This window comes from Budorcas taxicolor, chromosome 10 (genome assembly GCF_023091745.1).
Source record: "Budorcas taxicolor isolate Tak-1 chromosome 10, Takin1.1, whole genome shotgun sequence".
NCBI lineage: Eukaryota > Metazoa > Chordata > Mammalia > Artiodactyla > Bovidae > Budorcas > Budorcas taxicolor.
Genome location: NC_068919.1, coordinates 99928147 through 99944860, shown reverse-complemented (window position 1 = coordinate 99944860; position 16714 = coordinate 99928147). Strand labels below are relative to the sequence as shown.

The 16714-nt window shown below is 55.9% G+C and overlaps 2 protein-coding genes across 2 annotated transcripts in view; one reads left to right on the top strand and one right to left on the bottom strand.

The window, feature by feature from the left end:
* NRDE2 (NRDE-2, necessary for RNA interference, domain containing) overlaps positions 1 to 3221 on the top strand; it is a 47609-nt gene extending 44388 nt beyond the window's left edge. Inside the window, exons 13-14 of the mRNA XM_052646923.1 lie at positions 94 to 165; positions 559 to 3221. Of these exons, the coding sequence (XP_052502883.1) occupies positions 94 to 165; positions 559 to 681 (195 nt within the window). The 3' untranslated portion in view covers positions 682 to 3221. The remainder of the gene's footprint in view (positions 1 to 93; positions 166 to 558) is intronic.
* PSMC1 (proteasome 26S subunit, ATPase 1) lies at positions 2080 to 15630 on the bottom strand. Its single transcript, XM_052646924.1, has 11 exons — positions 15537 to 15630; positions 10949 to 11002; positions 9813 to 9909; positions 8702 to 8826; positions 8377 to 8562; positions 8093 to 8221; positions 6893 to 6989; positions 4878 to 5067; positions 4263 to 4414; positions 3297 to 3451; positions 2080 to 2424 (listed from the first exon to the last, which is right to left on the bottom strand). Exons 1-11 carry the CDS (start codon positions 15537 to 15539, stop codon positions 2290 to 2292), a joined length of 1323 nt encoding a protein of 440 aa, XP_052502884.1. The 5' UTR covers positions 15540 to 15630; the 3' UTR covers positions 2080 to 2289.
* Between the last annotated feature and the right edge of the window lie 1084 nt (positions 15631 to 16714).

Sequence of the window (16714 nt, the reverse complement as noted above, 5' to 3'; positions counted from 1 at the left end):
CCCCGCAGCCCGTGTACTGGGGCCCGTGCCGGTCAGCAGCCTTAGATTTTGTTTCGGCCCCTCAGTTTTGTATCTTTTCCCCCCTTGCTTTAGGTTTCCTTAGGAAATAAAGAAAGAAGCAAAGGTGTGTTCTACAAAGCACTGCAGAATTGTCCTTGGGCAAAGGTGAGTTCTACAGGCCTCAGTCTGGATTCTCAGGGACCTTCCTGCCAGGCCTCATCCGGTCCGTGCCTGGGCCCAGCCCTCCAGGGCTTCTTATGGCCCCCTGCAGCCCGAGGGGCCTGTTTCCTGTCCTGGAGGTGCGGCTGGGGGCAGCTGGTTGCCAAAGCCCAGCCCAGAAGGCAAGCGCGTCGGCACCCACGTCCAATTCTGTCTGCAGCGCCCGGGTCTGGGGACGCTCAGAGAGCAGACGGGTGGGGACCACCGCAGCTTCCCGCCCCGCCTTGGAGAGAGGCCGTGCTCCCCTGTGCCCCCTGGGGCTGACGGAGGTGCCCCGAGGTAGGGCGCGAGGGGGGCGGGGCCGGGGGGCCGCTCGCTGACCGGCGTCGCCCCGCCCAGGCGCTGTACCTGGACGCCGTGGAGTACTTCCCCGACGAGATGCAGGAGGTCGTGGACCTGATGACGGAGAAGGAGCTGCGGGTGCGCCTGCCGCTGGAGGAGCTGGAGCTGCTGCTGGAGTAGACGCCGGGGCGGGGCCTGCCCCGAGACACGGGCACGCGCGCCCAGACCTCTGCCCTGAAGGCTCCTCCCTGACGGTGTGTCTGGGCTCAGTCTCCCCCCTGGACAGTTAGCGCATGTGAAACGGCACACGATACATGTGAATGTGTGTCTATACGTGCAGACAAGAACCACGCCGAGGCTGCCGTGGCTGGTGCGGGTCCTTCTGGCCCACCCTCCCCTGCCCAGCCCGGGTGAAGGTTCTTCTGTGGGCGTCCTTGGGGATCCTGCCAAGTCTCCTGGCTCTTGCAGTCAGAAGAAAGGTCTGGTTACTCACCAGGCCCTCCTGCCTGTGGCTGGTGAGCCCAGTCTGCCCGTTTCTTCAGACCAGAGCAGCCTGGAGTCGTGTGAAGCTTGGAGTTTTCAGCTGCATTACACGTGTCCTTCCTGTTTCCGGAGCCTCCACTCGCGGACGTTTCACCTGCAGACCCGGCAGCCAGCGTCGCCGGAAGCTCGTGTGCGTGGAGACCCTGGGCCCGCCCGGCCCTGCTGAGTCAGATGGGGCTCTAGGAGGGCCCCGTGTCAGGGGACTGAACAAACTAGGACCCCGCTGCAGGGGAGGGGGCCCGGGTCCAGCTGCAGAGCGCGCGGCCTGCTCCTCCCCAGCAAACCCGTCTCTGCCTCAGAAGACGCCGAACTTTTAACTTTCAGCCGCGCGCTCATTCCGATTTCCAAGAGCGGTGATCAACAGCCGATGGAGTGGAAATGCTTTTGTTTTCTCCGAGGTCCTGCTTTTTAAAACACAGTGGACTTCTCTGCGTTGCGTTTCTTCTTAAATCATGCTCCCCAGAACTGCTGAAAGCGAATTTCCTTGGCCCCTCATCCAGAAAAGCGGGTGTTATGGAACCTGGGCTAGAAACGGCCGTCCGTCCGGGAAGAAGGGGCCCGTTCTCCAGTGGGTCGCTGGGTCTCGGGGCTCTGAGGCTGAACTGAGCAGAGGCGAGGAGAGCGCGGGGCAGAGGAAGCCAGGCGAGGGGCGGCGCCTGCGCTTCCGAACTCGGGTGAGGGAGGGGCGCTAACCTCCGCAGGGCTGCCCTGGGGGTCTTCAGCCGCGCCCCTTGGAAATTCTATTGGGAACCCCATCTCAGCAGCACCAGCCCTTCCTTCTTGCCCCAGACCCTCCAAGGGCAGCCCCGGCTGGGGAGGGGGGGGGGTCGCAGCCTTTGTCGCCTCCACAGCAGGGGTGGCTGGCCGTGGGCTCACAAGCCAGCAGCTGCTGTTTTAGAGCTGGCGCCGGCTCAGCGCTGTGCCGCGGGGGCAGCAGAGACCCAGTCGGCAGTGCCCTGGTCCCCAGAGGCTTCCCCACACCTGGGCCCACCCACTCCTCCGGCCAAGCACCCAGCATGTGGACAGGACTCCGTGTTAGAGAAAGCACGCTTTATTGGGACGCAGGCAGCCTGCCAGGGCCCTACACACTGCGCTTGGGAGGGACGTGAGACGCTCTGCCAACCGTGGCCAGCAGGCACAGGGCCGGCCAGCGGGCACGCGGGCGCCCAGGCAGCCTCCCTCCCAACCTCACCCCTCCAGGGGCTGGGACCCTCCCAGCCTCTCCCGGAAGGCAACTCTGGTCCTCTAGAGATAGAGCCCCTCCGGGGTGCCTTCCTGTTTTTTATAAAGAACGTTTTCCTTGGACTTCTTGAAGTCTTCATTGGTCACTTTCATTCTGCGCTCTCTCAAGGCCATCAGACCAGCTTCTGTGCAGATTGCCTGTACGAAAGGACAGTATATTCAGAGTGGGAAATACTTCCCATCCTAACAGTTCAGACAGCACTATTTTGAAATCTGGCCTTGGCATCCAGGCCAAACATAAATTTTATTAAACTTAAATGTTTCAAGCATTCTAATTATTTTCTCAAAGGACCTGAGGTGGCTTAACCTGGGAGTATTTCATTAAGGAAGAGGGCTGTCCTAGGTTCTAACTAGCTGTGTAGCCTGGCAGGTCAGTAAATCCTCAAAGCTCCGCTTTCGTTAAAGGGAATAATCCTCCTAAGAAATAGATAAAATGATATCCAGAAACTTAGCGGCCACATACAGTGACATCCATTTCATTTACCTACAGTCTTAAGAGAACAGGTATTCTGGTTAAATATTTACAAGTTTCAGACAGTATACATTTGGATATATCCACTTTTTCAATAATTACTTGGCCAAAAGTAAAGAACGCAAGCCACACGAGGTGATAGCAGCACAGCCCTGGCGCTGCAGACCCTGTCTGGCCATGGCCTTCAGCACGTCTACGCCGAGTGATTTGGAAACGTGTTTCTGCAAGAGACGCGCAGAAGGGGAGCGCGTGGTAGGTGGAGGTGGTGAGTACATGGGTGTCCACCAAGTCGTAGCTTTTCTGAAGGCTTGAAAAATTTTTCTAAATAAAAAGTTAAGATTTTAAATAATCTCACCTTCCTCCCCTGGTGAGACCAGCCTAGTTCCACGGATGCCAGTGAGACAGTTCAGCACAGGCAGCGGGGCCACTGTCGGTGCCCCTGCAGGGAGCAGGCTGTGCCCAGTCACGGCTGCCACGCCCGGCCCCTCGGCTTCTGGGAACACGTGATACACAGGTACGGTCCAGCCCAGCCCCTCACCTTGATGTCGGCACCAGAGAGGTCGTCTTTAGCCATGATCAGGTCGTCCAGGGTCACGTCGTCGGCCAGCGTCATCCTGCTCGTGTGGATCTGAAAGATGCGCTTCTTGGTCTTCTCGTCGGGCAGGGGGAACTCGATCTTCCTGTCGATGCGGCCTGTGGGCACACGAGGTGTCCAGCCCCGGCCCCAGCGCCCTGGGCCCCAGTGCCCTGGCCCCGGGTGAGAAGCCTCCGTCTCCCTGGCCCCGGCTCCCCAGCGCCCCGGCCCCGGCCCCAGGTGAGAGGCCTCCATCTCCCCGGCCCCGGTTGAGAGGCCTCCGTCTCCCCGGCCTTCGCTCCCCGGCCCCGGTTGAGAGGCCTCCATCTCCCCGGCCCCGGCCCTGGCCCCCCAGTGCCCTGGCCCTGGCTGAGAAGCTTCCATCTACCCAGCCTTGGCTGAGAGAAGCCTCCGTCTCCCTGGCCTTGGCTCCCCAGCCCCGGGTGAGAGGCCTCCGTCTCCCCGGCCCCGGCTCCCCAGTGCCCTGGCCCCGGCTGAGAGGCCTCCATCTCCCCGGCCCTGGCTGAGAGGCCTCCACCTCCCCGGCCCCGGCCCTGGCCCCCCAGTGCCCTGGCCCTGGCTGAGAGGCTTCCATCTACCCAGCCTTGGCTGAGAGGCCTCCGTCTCCCCAGCCCCGGCTAAGAGAAGCCTCCGTCTCCTCACGTGAGTTATCTCAGTCATACAGTGTCCTGTACCAAATCTTAAAAAAAAAAAAGCGTTTTGAGGCTAAAAAAGGTCAGGCTACACAGAGTACATCACAAGCCCACTTAATATTCTCTCAAGGGGACATAGTTTTGGTAAGTTACTCTAGGTTTCACGGCAGGATTTGCCTTCGTGCCCATCGCCTGGTGACCTATCCTCCCCACAGCACCCTTCGGCACTGGAGTCCGCGTCGGCGCGGGCTCTCTGCAAGGGCCGGCGCGGCGTGACCTGGTCTGATGAGGGCCGGGTCCAGGGTCTCTATCCGGTTTGTGGCCATGATGACTTTCACGTCTCCCCGCGAGTCAAACCCGTCCAGCTGGTTCAGCAGCTCCAGCATCGTTCGCTGAATCTCTCTCTCCCCGCCCGAGTTTGAGTCGTACCTGGGAGAAGAAGCCAGGGGGACATGAGGACCCCGCGGCCCGGCTGGTGGAGGCACTCTGGACACGGCTGTCCCACCTGTGCGTCCCACTCGCCCAGAGCCCAAGCCGCCTCCCACAGCATCTTCCTTGTGGCCATTTTCATGCCTGAAATTGTATCATTTTTATTCAGTCTCCACATGTCGGCTCCTCGAGGGCAGAGACCTGTCCTTACTGCTGTCCCCAGAGTCCAGAGGGTGGTGAGCTCCGAGCCGCTGCTCACGGCACAGCTGCGGACAGACCGAATCCAGTGACGGGGAGTTGCCGCCTGGTACGTGGGACGGCAGAGCCCACGGCATCCGTGGGGAGCGGCACGGGGACGTGGCAAACCAGCACGCAGCCCCGCCGGGGCCTCCCCACAGTTCTCGGAGCAGAGCGGCACGGTGCCTACCCCTTAGTGACACAGAAGAGGGAAGGGAAAGTCTACCTTTTCGTCCCAATAGCATCAATTTCATCAATAAAGACGATGGATGGTGCGTGTTCTTCAGCGACTCGAAACAGTTCCCGAACGAGTTTGGGCCCGTCACCCAGGTACTTCTGAATAAGTTCAGAGCCAACCACTCGCAGGAAAGTGGCCGAGGTTTGGTTTGCTACTGCTTTGGCTAATAAGGTTTTACCTATTTTAGATTGAAAAAGGGAAAAAAACCTTAAGTGCTGTTTTAACTTTAGAACTCTCATTACCACCTTAACAGACATAAAGAATTGGCGGATCCCTCTATGAAAAGCATGTTCTCAAAGCAGACAAGGAAATTAAAAAAAAAACTAAAATACGTATTTTGATTATTTTTAACGGTTCCGAAATTCATCATGTCACAAAATATTTTTATTGCAAGTTTCTCAAAGTTGCATATAATATTCACCTAACCCCATTAACCAGGGGTTAAACTCAACTCCTAAAAACTATCAGTGCTGAAAAAAGGCCTGGGAGCACTAGGCTTGACTGAAGGACAGAGAGCGCTCCTAAGCAGGCCTGCAGCGCCCCGGGGCCACCTGAGGACGTCCCCAGGCTCCGGGCGCTGAGCCAGGACCGGCTCCTGACAAAGCCCACGGCTGAGCGCCGCTGGGAGCTCAAGGGACTTCCCTGTCTGTGCTGTGCCCTCGGGGACGCTCCTCACTGCTCTCCTGGCTGCCCTGACACTTCTCGCTCGAGTCGAGAACCACAGTCAGCAAGGGTACCCACCCTGAGGACGTCAGAGCGTGAGACCACGGCCCTGAGATGGCAAGAGCTGGGAGAGGGCCACCCTCGGGCCTGTGGGGCGGAGGGGGCTGGCCAGGGACACACAGGATCCTGGGCCAGTGGTGAGGGGGACAGAGATCTGAGCTCTGCGACATGGCGAGGCTGAGCTCCTCAGTCGGGCAGCCGGTTTAAATGCTTATGAAAGGGCTGGACTGCTCCCCGAGGGCGGCAGACAGAGACCAGAAGGACCTCCTAAGTGGGGGAGACCTTCCGGTCCAGACGCAGCCAAGTGCGGCTGCCGGGATGTTCAGCGAGCAGTGTCGCTGGCCTCTCCTGAAACCTTTCCTGGGCTGTGAAACAAGAGGCCGCAGCAGCTCCCCACCTCAGCACAGCGTCTCCCTGTCCCTCCCCGTGGGCTTTCCTCGATACAGATCCTCCTGGGAACAGGGCTCAGTTCACTCAATCAAACGACCTCCCTTCCTCTGGAATTTACAGAGCACTGAAATTACTCAGCCCTGAACTACACAACTTACTGAGGTCAACCCAGTGCCTAATGAACCAACTATGTCCATGCGTTTTTATCTTTATCCATCCATCCATCCGCCGTGACACTCGTTCAGTCGCCAACGGCCAGGAGAGCGCTCTGGTCTGAGCGGCACAGGAGTGCGGTCACAGCCGTGGGCCCGCACCTCTGCCGAGGCCTGCCGTGCCCCGGAGGCGGGTCAGGGTGCTCAGGGAAGGGAGCAGGCATCGGGGCTTTCAGAAACTCCCACGGGGGTGCCAATATGCGGCCAAGGTGGAGCACCCTGTTTCCATTTTTTCTTACAAACTATTTTCAATGGACTCACGTGACTCTTAATACTGAGAAGTACCGTTCTACAACACGGGCGTCTCGCATGTCTGCGCACACCGCAGGAGTGCTGGGGGTCTGGGCGTGCGCTCGCACTGAGCAGGCACTTCTGGGGGCGTCTCCCGGCGTCCCCGTCCTATCGTCCGCCCATGGACTCCCCGAGGCCTCCAGTCACGAGCCTGAGACAGCGCGGCTTCTCCGCACGCCTGCCGGATGGCCTGGTGCACTTTCACGTGACCAGCGTGTTTCCAGAGGGGCTGCTTACGCACAGTGTCCAGTATGTCACTCAGAGCACATTTTTAGACGGAGGATTTGAGGCCCCCTCCCTCAACAGCTAAGTGGTATAACCAGCTAATGCTGCAGCTCAAGGAACCAGCTCAGTGCCTGGAAAGCAACCAACACAGAGCGCACGCACCTGTGCCGGGCGGGCCGTAGAGAATGACCCCCTTGGGGGGCTTGATCCCCATCTCTTCGTAATATTCAGGGTGAGTGAGGGGGAGCTCCACAGACTCCTAAACAGAACAAGCACTCGGTAAGAATGAGAGGCTTCCTGCTGAAGCGCGTCCCGCTCGCTAGCTGGCGTCACGGGCATGTCTCACCTGCGACAGAAACAAGCTAAACTCTCCACTGTTCTTGTCAGAGACAACGTTGACCCCAGCGGCAGCAAGGACACAGAGGACCTCGGTCCCCTGGGGGCTCCCGGTGCCCTCCCGTCTCCCTAACAGCACCCGATTCCCGAAGAGTCGGCCTTGAGTGACAGGTAGCAGCAATGCTCGCCCTTCCCGAGCAGGACTGTAAAGCCTGGATCTGCCCTTCCAGTGAGACTTCAGCGGGTGAGGCCTCCTGCTGCTGTCCCGCCTCAAGCCAGGACGGCTCCCTCCCCGCTGCCTGAGCCCCGTGGGGCGCTGTCACGGCTCTGGAGGCCTTCCCATGGACGAATAGCCCGCAGAGGGCCGCCCCCATTGCCCACCCCCAGGGCCACGCAGGAGCCGGGACCAGGTCTGGCCCCAGTGCTGCGTGCACGCCACCGCCCTGCCCCGGACGTCACCTGGGGCTTTCTGTGTCGCCACAGCTGGAATCAACCAACTGGAAACATGTTCACAGGTAATCATTAAATGTTACATATAAACCGTATTAAGCTGCAACTGCTGGAAGGCCTAGCGTACAGTTCGTTCTCACTTCTTTTACCTCAGTATTAGCAACACAAAACACCGCCACTGGCCGGCTCCGGGTCAGTTACTGGTCTGATCAATAAAGGAAAAGCAGGCCTTCCCTGGCAGCCCAGTGGTAAGAGGCTGCCTGCCATTGCAGGGGCACAAGCTCGGTCCCTGCTCCAGTGAGACCCCACGTGCTAAGAGGCACCCAAGCCCATCGCCACAGCTGCTGAAGCCCGCCCGCTCCGGGGCCCTCACTGGGAGCCACCACAGTGAGAGGCCCACGCACCGCCACGAGCAGCTGTGTTTGCCACAACTAGAGAAAGCCCTGGCACAGCAGCAAAGGCCCAACGCAGCCCAGAACAGACGTAAAAGGAGAAGACAGGCGCGGCAGCTGCGAGTGCCCTCCAGGGGGTGGCAGAGAGCAGCGCAGGCCGAGCCCAGAGCGGCCGGAGACGCACCTTGATCTCCTGGATCTGGTTGTCCAGCCCCCCAATGTCCGCGTAGGTCTCCTGGGGCGCCTTTTCCACCTTCATCACTGTGACCAAGGGGTCCGTGTCGTCCATCAGCACCCCGATCACCGCGTGCACCTGAGAGGAAGCAGGGAGTCTGCGGCCGGATCTGGAGGTTCACCGCCTCTTGCCCGGAGGTGGCCACGGGACCCGCCCTGCCCTCGGGGGTGCTCCGGCGGCGGCTCCACGGGACAGGGGCAGACTGAGGGGGAGCAGCCCACGCGCGGCCTGACCTTGTGGTTGAGCAGCACGGAGCAGCCGGGCTCCAGCAGGTCCTTGTCCACGAACGAGAGGATGCTGACGTAGTGCTCTGAGCCCACTGAGGTGGACACGATGGCATGGTTGTCATCGATGATTTCCTCCAGGGTCCCCACCGACATCGGCGTCCCCCGCAGGTCGTCCACCTTTGACCTCTCCTCCTACACGAGAGCAGGCCAAGGAAGAGCGAAGGCAGCTAAACAATAATTCATTAAAGCCTGAAGGGTTCAGCTAGTTAGTTCTAAGTTCTAAATAGAATTCAATTTGTAAAAGAAAGAAGTCATGATAATGTCAATTCACCTCCTGCTTTTCTTCTAAAGGCTTCATTTGCTCCTGATTCCGGATGAACTCTTCCTCCATGAGAAGGTAGTCTTTAATTCTCTCCAGCTTCAGCAGTTTTAACCGGCACTGAGTGTGAGGTGTCACTGTAATTAAAAAACAGTCTTCTTATACTTGGAGCCTGAAGTTTGCAATTAATTCAGTTCACCCTTGGAGGGGGGGGAAGTCAACACTTAAAGCAAGCTTATTCTTAGTTGGATAGACTCTGAGACACGCAGTCTAGTGACCTTAAGTAAGCAGGTGCCTAAAGGCAGAGGGGAGAGCAATGAACAGACCGAAATGCCACCTTCACCACATACCAATTATCCGTAACTCGACTCTGGTTTTGAACTTTATATGCTCTTCCGCGGGTCTGATGGCCTTTTCTTTATCAATACCATACTGATTCACTACAATAGGTTAATGGCACATTCTAAACTGCCTGACTCAATTATTAACTGAGCACTATTTTAAAAATCAGTTTACTGCACTTAGGCCGGAAGAGCCTCGTCTAGGTGGCAGATGAGGGTGGTGGAGGTGTCTGAGCTGAAGTCTGCAGGGACGAGGCGCAGGCGGCCGTGGAAGGACTGCAGAAGGACGGTTAAGCGGAGGGAAGCAGAGCCCCGAGGCGGGAGGCAGAGCAGGAGCCACACGCAAGGGGAGAGAGGCCGAGGGCGAGAGGCGGGCTGCGTGCCGCCTGCTCTGAGTCTTACTCCTTATTTAGCAGGAAGACTTGAAAAATTTTATGTTCAGGCATAAACTCATGCTGTGAGTTCCAATACAGTGGCATTCCATTTTCTCATGAAGTAAGTGTATCTCTAAGGTAACCAAGCTCAACCTGAGATTTCTACCATAACCTTGTACTCTAATACCCTAGAGAAGCTGCTTATTTAAAGGAAATTAATGGACTTTCTTGAAGTGAGACACAGTTGTATCCTCTGTATACTGTTAAAACTAAAATACAGCTTTTATTCCAACCTAGAGAATGCCACACACAGTCACAGGCCGGGAGCTTCAACCACTGTCTGTCCACACTCAGCCCCTAAGCTGAACACAGAGACGGCGCCCCCGGGAACTGGAACCGCATCATTACCCAGGGGCAGCTTGCTGGCAGCATCTGGCCCCTTTGTCTTCTTCTTCTTCTTCCCAACTCGAGTTGGCACAGGAGGCTCATATTTCTTTTTCTTGTCCTTGGGTTTTCAGAACACCATAGGAAAAAAAAAATAATCACAGAGACCATATTAAAACACAAACATTATTTCTGCAGGACCGTCATCTATTTCCAGGTGATATAATTTTCCCTGTCTTTTAGGATGTTATTAAAAACAGTCCTTAAAAAAATAATAAACAAGAAAATCTGTTTTTCATTCTTTCAATTTTTATGTGTGAACATAATTATCTTTTTTAAAAATATATAATAACACTAATTAGACCATCAGCAGGGACATTACTCTGCTGACTACTCTCCGTCTAGTCAAGGCTGTGGTTTCTCCAGTGGTCATGTAGGGATGTGAGAGCTGGACTAGAAAGAAAGCTGAGCGCCGGAGAACTGATGCTTCTGAACTGTGGAGTTGGAGAAGACTCTTGAGAGTCCCTTGGACGGCAAGGAGAGCCAACCAGACCATCCTAAAGGAAATCAGTCCTGAATATTCATTGGAAGGACTGATGGTGAGGCTGAAACTCCAACACTTTGGCCACCTGATGCAAAGAACTGACTCACTGGAAAAGACCCTGATGCTGGGAAAGATTGAAGGCAGGAGGAGAAACGGACGACAGAGGATGAGATGGTTGGATGGCATCACTGACTCGACGGACATGAGTCTGAACAAGCTCTGGGAGTTGGTGGTGGACAGGGAAGCCTGGCGTGCTGCAGTCCATGGGGTCGCAGAGAGTCGGACACAACTGAGCGACTAAACTGAATAGATCATTCAATGAGGAACAGAGGTCAGAGTTCAAAGTTACATGCCAGAAGCTGGAGTTAAATAATCTGACACAACTTTTCACACGTAAGGACATTAAACGCTAAAATCACAGACAATTAAACACTTCTGGAATGTTATTACTTTTACACCTCTAAAAATTATTAATTCATTAATACCTACTTGATGGTCAATAATCTTTTATAAAACAGGAAAAGGGTATTTGAATTCCCGAAGAACTTCTCAGCTGAGAGCTGACATTTCCCACAATTTACTCACATCACAGACATCTGGCTTCACATTTATTTACCTTGTCATCCTTCTTGCCACCTCCAGGACCGTGACCACCACTCTGACTTTGACCCTGAAAAAAAAAATTTAAGCAGAGCATTAAAAAAAATTCTGGGGCGGTTTCCCTGGTGGCTCAGCAGTAAAGAATCCACCTGTAATGCAGGAGACGCGTGTTTGATTCCTAAGTCAGGAAGATGCCCTGGAGAAGGAAATTAACAGCCTACTACAGTGTTCATGACTGGGAAATCCCAAGGATAGAAGATCCTAGTGGGCTACAGTCCACAGGATCTCAAAGGGTCAGACACGATTCAGTGACTAAGCAATAACAACACAAATTTAGAACAGCATCACTCCAAAAACCCTCATTCTCCTGTGACTCTGAGACACCAACACCCCCCCTCATTTCAACATTTCTGAACTCAACGTACACGTTGCAGTCAGCGTGCAAATTTAACGCAGCAGATTTTTTTTTCCCGAAAAGCTGTTGGTAGATCAGTGCTGCACCTTGCCACAGATTGCATCTTAAATCGAGGACAACTCTTTTAAGAAAACGATGTAATATGTTATAAGGGCTTCCCAGCTGGAGCTAATAGTAAAGGGCCTGCCTGCCAATGCAGAAGACAGGTTCGATCCCTGGGTTGGGAAGAGCCCCTGGAGGAGGGCATAGCAACCCACTCCATGGAGAATGCCTGGAAAATCCAATGGACAGAGGACTCTGGCAGCCTACGGTCCATGGGGTCGCAAAGAGCTGGACACGAGTGAAGTGACTCAGCATGCAGGCACGCACAATGTGTCAGGAGACCACGACCCTAAGCATCCCTTCTTGAGGGGAAGGCATAGAGCTGGACATTTTCTAACATGAAACCACCTGGCTAGGGCCACCAAGAGTACGAACCCGGGCCATGACGAGAGCTGCGTCATTTGGCCGATTCAACACTCACGTGTCATCACTGACTCCTCATTAAGGGCACACCAAGACCCAGGAGACTCTCCTTTCAATGGCTGCTTAAAGAGCACCCATCCCTAAACTCTGGGGCACTCAGGCAGGTCCTTCTTCCCAATTTAAAAAGCTGAATCACCTTAAGCTATCAAGAACTTTGTGTATTAGTAAGTTCAGGAAGATTTCTGATTTTAAAACAGACCCTTCAGTTATAGGACAATGTCTTACACAGAGCAAGGTCTCAGAAACAACAGCATTTTAAATAAGCAACAGTGAATTTACTTGATCAGAGGGCCCTCTCAGCCCCCTCAAATCACTTCCACACAGGCAGCAGGAAGTTAGATCACCAGCTTCACTATCCACACAAAACAATCCCCTAAAGGAATTAAGGTCGAATCTATTTCCCCATTTGCAAGATTCTAAAAACTTTGCACTTTCTTATGAAGAAGGTAATTAAGGGCTCTGAGAAATTTGGGGAAATACAATTAGCCGTCCAAGTTACAGGCCTTTAACAATTTGGCTCAGAGTTTAAAGCGTCTGCCTCCAATGCTGGAGACCCGGGTTCGATCCCTGGGTCAGGAAGATCCCCTGGAGAAGGAAATGGTAACCCACTCCAGTATTCTTGCCTGGAGAATCCCATAGACAGAGGAGCCTGGCGGGCTACAGTCCACGGGGTCACAAAGAGTCGGACACGTCTGAGCAGCTTCGCTTCGCACCCCTAAGGGAACGCGCTGTTGCTGGGGCAGCTACTGTTTGTGGTGTGTTCATTACGTGCCTTAAGTCTGTACAAGACATTTTCCTTCACTATCATATTTACACCAGACAATTCTTCAAGGTAGGTTTCATTATTACTACTTTCTAGATGAGGAATTGCAATGCACCTAAGAACACGGGCTATGGAAATAAATGCATCCAGGTTTGAATTCCGCCTTCATTCCTAACAGTCTATGTGACCTCAGGGAAGTTAAGTCACCTCTCTGAGCCCTGGTGTCCTAACTGGAAAGTAGGGATGACATTAGTTCTATGTTGCTGAAAATGACTAACGGACGTAAAACCACTTCTCGTTTGCATGACTCAGAGTACCTCTCACCAACACAATGTTATTGCTGAATAAGAAATGTTACCGTCAGGACCTCCTCAAGGCTCCAAAACGAAATCCGCTCTGGCTCAGGCCTCCGCCCCCATCTCTGTTTAAAGTCCATCCTGGTTCAGGTCCCCCCTCTCCTGTCCCATCTCTGTTTAAAGTCCATCCTGGTTCAGGTCCCCCCTCCTGTCCCCCATCTCTGTTTAAAGTCCATCCTGGTTCCGGTCCCCCCTCTCCTGTCCCCCGATCTCTGTTTAAAGTCCATCCTGGTTCAGGTCCCCCCTCTCCTGTCCCATCTCTGTTTAAAGTCCATCCTGGTTCAGGTCCCCCCTCTCCTGTCCCATCTCTGTTTAAAGTCCATCCTGGTTCAGGTCCCCCCTCTCCTGTCCCATCTCTGTTTAAAGTCCATCCTGGTTCCGGTCCCCCCCTCCTGTCCCCCCATCTCTGTTTAAAGTCCATCCTGGTTCCGGTCCCCCCTCCTGTCCCCCATCTTTGTTTAAAGTCCATCCTGGTTCAGGTCCCCCCCTCCTGTCCCATCTCTGTTTAAAGTCCATCCTGGTTCAGGTCCCCCCCTCCTGTCCCATCTCTGTTTAAAGTCCATCCTGGTTCAGGTCCCCCCCTCCTGTCCCATCTCTGTTTAAAGTCCATCCTGGTTCAGGTCCCCCCCTCCTGTCCCATCTTTGTTAAAGTCCATCCTGGTTCCGGTCCCCCCTCCTGCCCCCCATCTCTGTTTAAAGTCCCCCCCGGTTCCGGTCCCCCCTCCTGTCCCCCCATCTCTGTTTAAAGTCCCCCCCGGTTCCGGCCCCCCTCTCCTGTCCCCCATCTCTGTGTAAAGTCCCCCCCGGTTCCGGCCCCCTCCTGTCCTCCATCTCTGTTTAAAGTCCCCCCCGGTTCCAGCCCCCCTCTCCTGTCCCCCATCTCTGTGTAAAGTCCATCCCGGTTCCAGCCCCCCTCCTGCCCCCCATCCCTGTGTAAAGTCCCCCCCGGTTCCGGCCCCCTCCTGCCCCATCTCTGGCTCTGTCCAGGCCGCCTTATCTCACTGGACCGCGTGTCTCCCAACGGAGGTTTTTCCAGGTCTGGTCTCTGCCCTCGCCCATTTGGATATTCCCTTCTACAACAAAGAGCGGACCCTCTGAATCGCCTCAGAAACCTTCTCTGACCCCTAGCATTTATGGCCTAATGTCCAAACTCTCTAGCTTGGCAGGCCTGGCCCTTGCCAAACCGGCTTCAGTTAACCCTTCCCAGGTGTGTCTACTCGTCCCATGACCCTCCAGGTCTGGCCCCACCGGAGGACATTTCCCCGAGTCAGTCCCCCACTTCTCCAGGTCTGGGGCATTCACAGGATGTTTCTCAGCCTCAAGTAACTATACGTATTATACTGAACAGCAAGCGCTGTGCTAAACAAACAGATCCGACTAAGTTGCCGCTATCATCACCCTAGTTCACAGATAAGGAAGCGAGGCTCAGAGAGGCTAAGTGACTTGCCAGCTGTCACAGAGCTGGTCGGAGAGACAGCAGGCTCCGGCCTCTGGGCCCCAGCGTCTGTACTTCTCTACTGCACGGCCGCCAGCCCAGCGCAGCACACCCGCGGGCGCCGCCTCAGGTTCCTCCTTGGTAAACTGAGGATAACAACAATTACCTCCAGGGACTGCTGAGAAGAATTACCAGCAAATGCTGGAAAAGCACTTGCCATGTGCTTGTCAGGCCCAGAATACTGCTACCCAAAGTCCTTCCAAGACCTGCCTGAGTCTGCGGTGGAGCCCGCTGCTGCTCACCACACAGACCAAGCATCTCCCCCCTCAGCCCTTGGCATCCAGTCCTCCCAGGACCAGTCTTCCTCGGGTATCTGCACCGGCTCCCCTCTCACCGGATTCAGGTCTCCCCGCCTCACCGAGGTTCGCTGACGCCCTGGCTAAAACAGCCACCTCTCCCGCCCTTGCACAGAGCAGCCACAGCAGAGGCCACTCGCCCGTCCCCGTCCCGCCCCGTCACAGTATCACATACTCCTTCCTCCCTCTTTTTTCTAACCTGCCTTCTAGAGAATGCAAGCTTCCAGAGACCAAGACTGGGTCAGTCATGCCCGCCCTGTGTGCGCAGCGCCTGGAGCAGAGCCTGGACCACCGCCGCCCCCCGCCCCCCGACCAAAGAGCGGCATCAACCGGGAGCCGAGAAACCACCGCGAGCCAAGCGAGGCACCGAGGGCCGTCCGCCGCCCCCGCGCCGCGCGGCCCCTACGACCCGCTCCCACCGTCCCCTCCGCCGCGCGGCCCCGAGCGCTCGGCCCGGTGGCTCGAGGAGGCTGCGGCCGAAACGCCCCGCGCCGAGGGGCAGCGCCCGCCCGGAAAGGGACAAAGCCAGCCCGGCCGAGCCGCCCCGCCGCCCCCGCGGCCCGCCCGGCGCCGAGCCCCGGGCCCGGGGCAAGGCCGGCCGGCGCGCCGAGGTCCTCGACACGCTCCCCGGGCGCCTTCGTGCCTCCCCGGAGACCGGGGCGGGCAGGCCCGGGGCCTCCGGCGGCGGCCGGCTTCCCTTGCCGTGGGCCGCCTGCACCCACCGCGCGGCCAGCCGAAGCCCTTAGTCACGCACCATCTCGCCCCGGCCGCTCCCGCCGCCGCCGCCGCCGCCGGAAGTGCGCCGCCGGAAGTGCGCCGCCGGAAGTGCGCCGCCGGAAGTGCGCCGCCGGAAGTGCGCCGCCGGAAGTGCGCCGCCGGGGCGGAGCGTCAGGGGCGGAAGTTGCCGGGGCGCCACGGAAGCCGCCAGGGGCCAAATCTCGCGAGGCTCGGCCGCGCCCTCTGGGTCTGCGCGAGCGGACGGGCGGAGGTGCTCGGACTCCCGAGCGAGACGTGGGCCTTATTGAACTTTCACTTGAAAAAAACGCTTAAATCGCAGTTATTAGGTTATTGTCAACAAGTTGAGACAATGACCTCGACTGTCAAAGGCAATTGTGAAGATATAAACAATTTTAAAGAGGCCAGAACTAAACAGACCTTGCCTTAACTTCTCCAGGAACCGGAGTAGTCTTGGGATCCGCGAGGTTGACATACACTTTTGCACCAGCATTTCACGTCTGATTTGGTCTCTGGAATTAATCTGCTCATCTGAGAAGTTGTCTCATGAAGCATCTGAATCTGGTGGTTTGGTTTTTTTCCTGATGCCTTGTGACATCTGGTCAAAATGCCAAATGTCTTAAAAGTCCTCATCTTGCCCCGGGTTTGTATCCTCATTTATTGCATCCATCAGGACATCAGAAAGAAACAAATCTGGGACTTCCCTGGCTGTCCCGGGGCCAAGACTCCCTTCCAATGCTGAGGAAATAAGATCCCACATTCAGTTCAGTCACTCAGTCATGTCCGACTCTTTGCGACCCCATGGACTGCAGCACACCAGGCCTCCCTGTCCATCATCAGCTCCCAGAGTTTACTCAAACTCATGTCCATCTCATTGGTGATGCCATCCAGCCATCTCATCCTCTGTGTCCCCTTCTCCTCCCACCTTCAGTCTTCCCCAGCATCAGGGTCTTTCCCAGTGAGTCAGCTCTTCGCATCAGGTGGCCAAAGTATTGGAGCTTCAGCTTCAGCATCAGATCCCACATGCCACCCTGCCGAAAATACTGAAAACAAAACAGAAGCAGTGTTGTAACATTCGAAACAGCCTTTAAAAAAGAAAATAAAGATGGCAAGCAGCCTTTTAGTCTCCAGAAACCTCCATAGCAGGTGTTCAAAACGCTGAGCTGGAGAGATGGATTTGTCTGATTTGTCCCGCAA

Coding starts and splice junctions, on each gene's coding strand:
- PSMC1 (XM_052646924.1), bottom strand. Junction 8,827..9,812: donor TGCCAGCAAGCTGCCCCTGG/GTAATGATGCGG, acceptor TTTTAATTACAG/TGACACCTCACACTCAGTGC. Junction 5,068..6,892: donor CTACGGCCCGCCCGGCACAG/GTGCGTGCGCTC, acceptor AATCTAAAATAG/GTAAAACCTTATTAGCCAAA.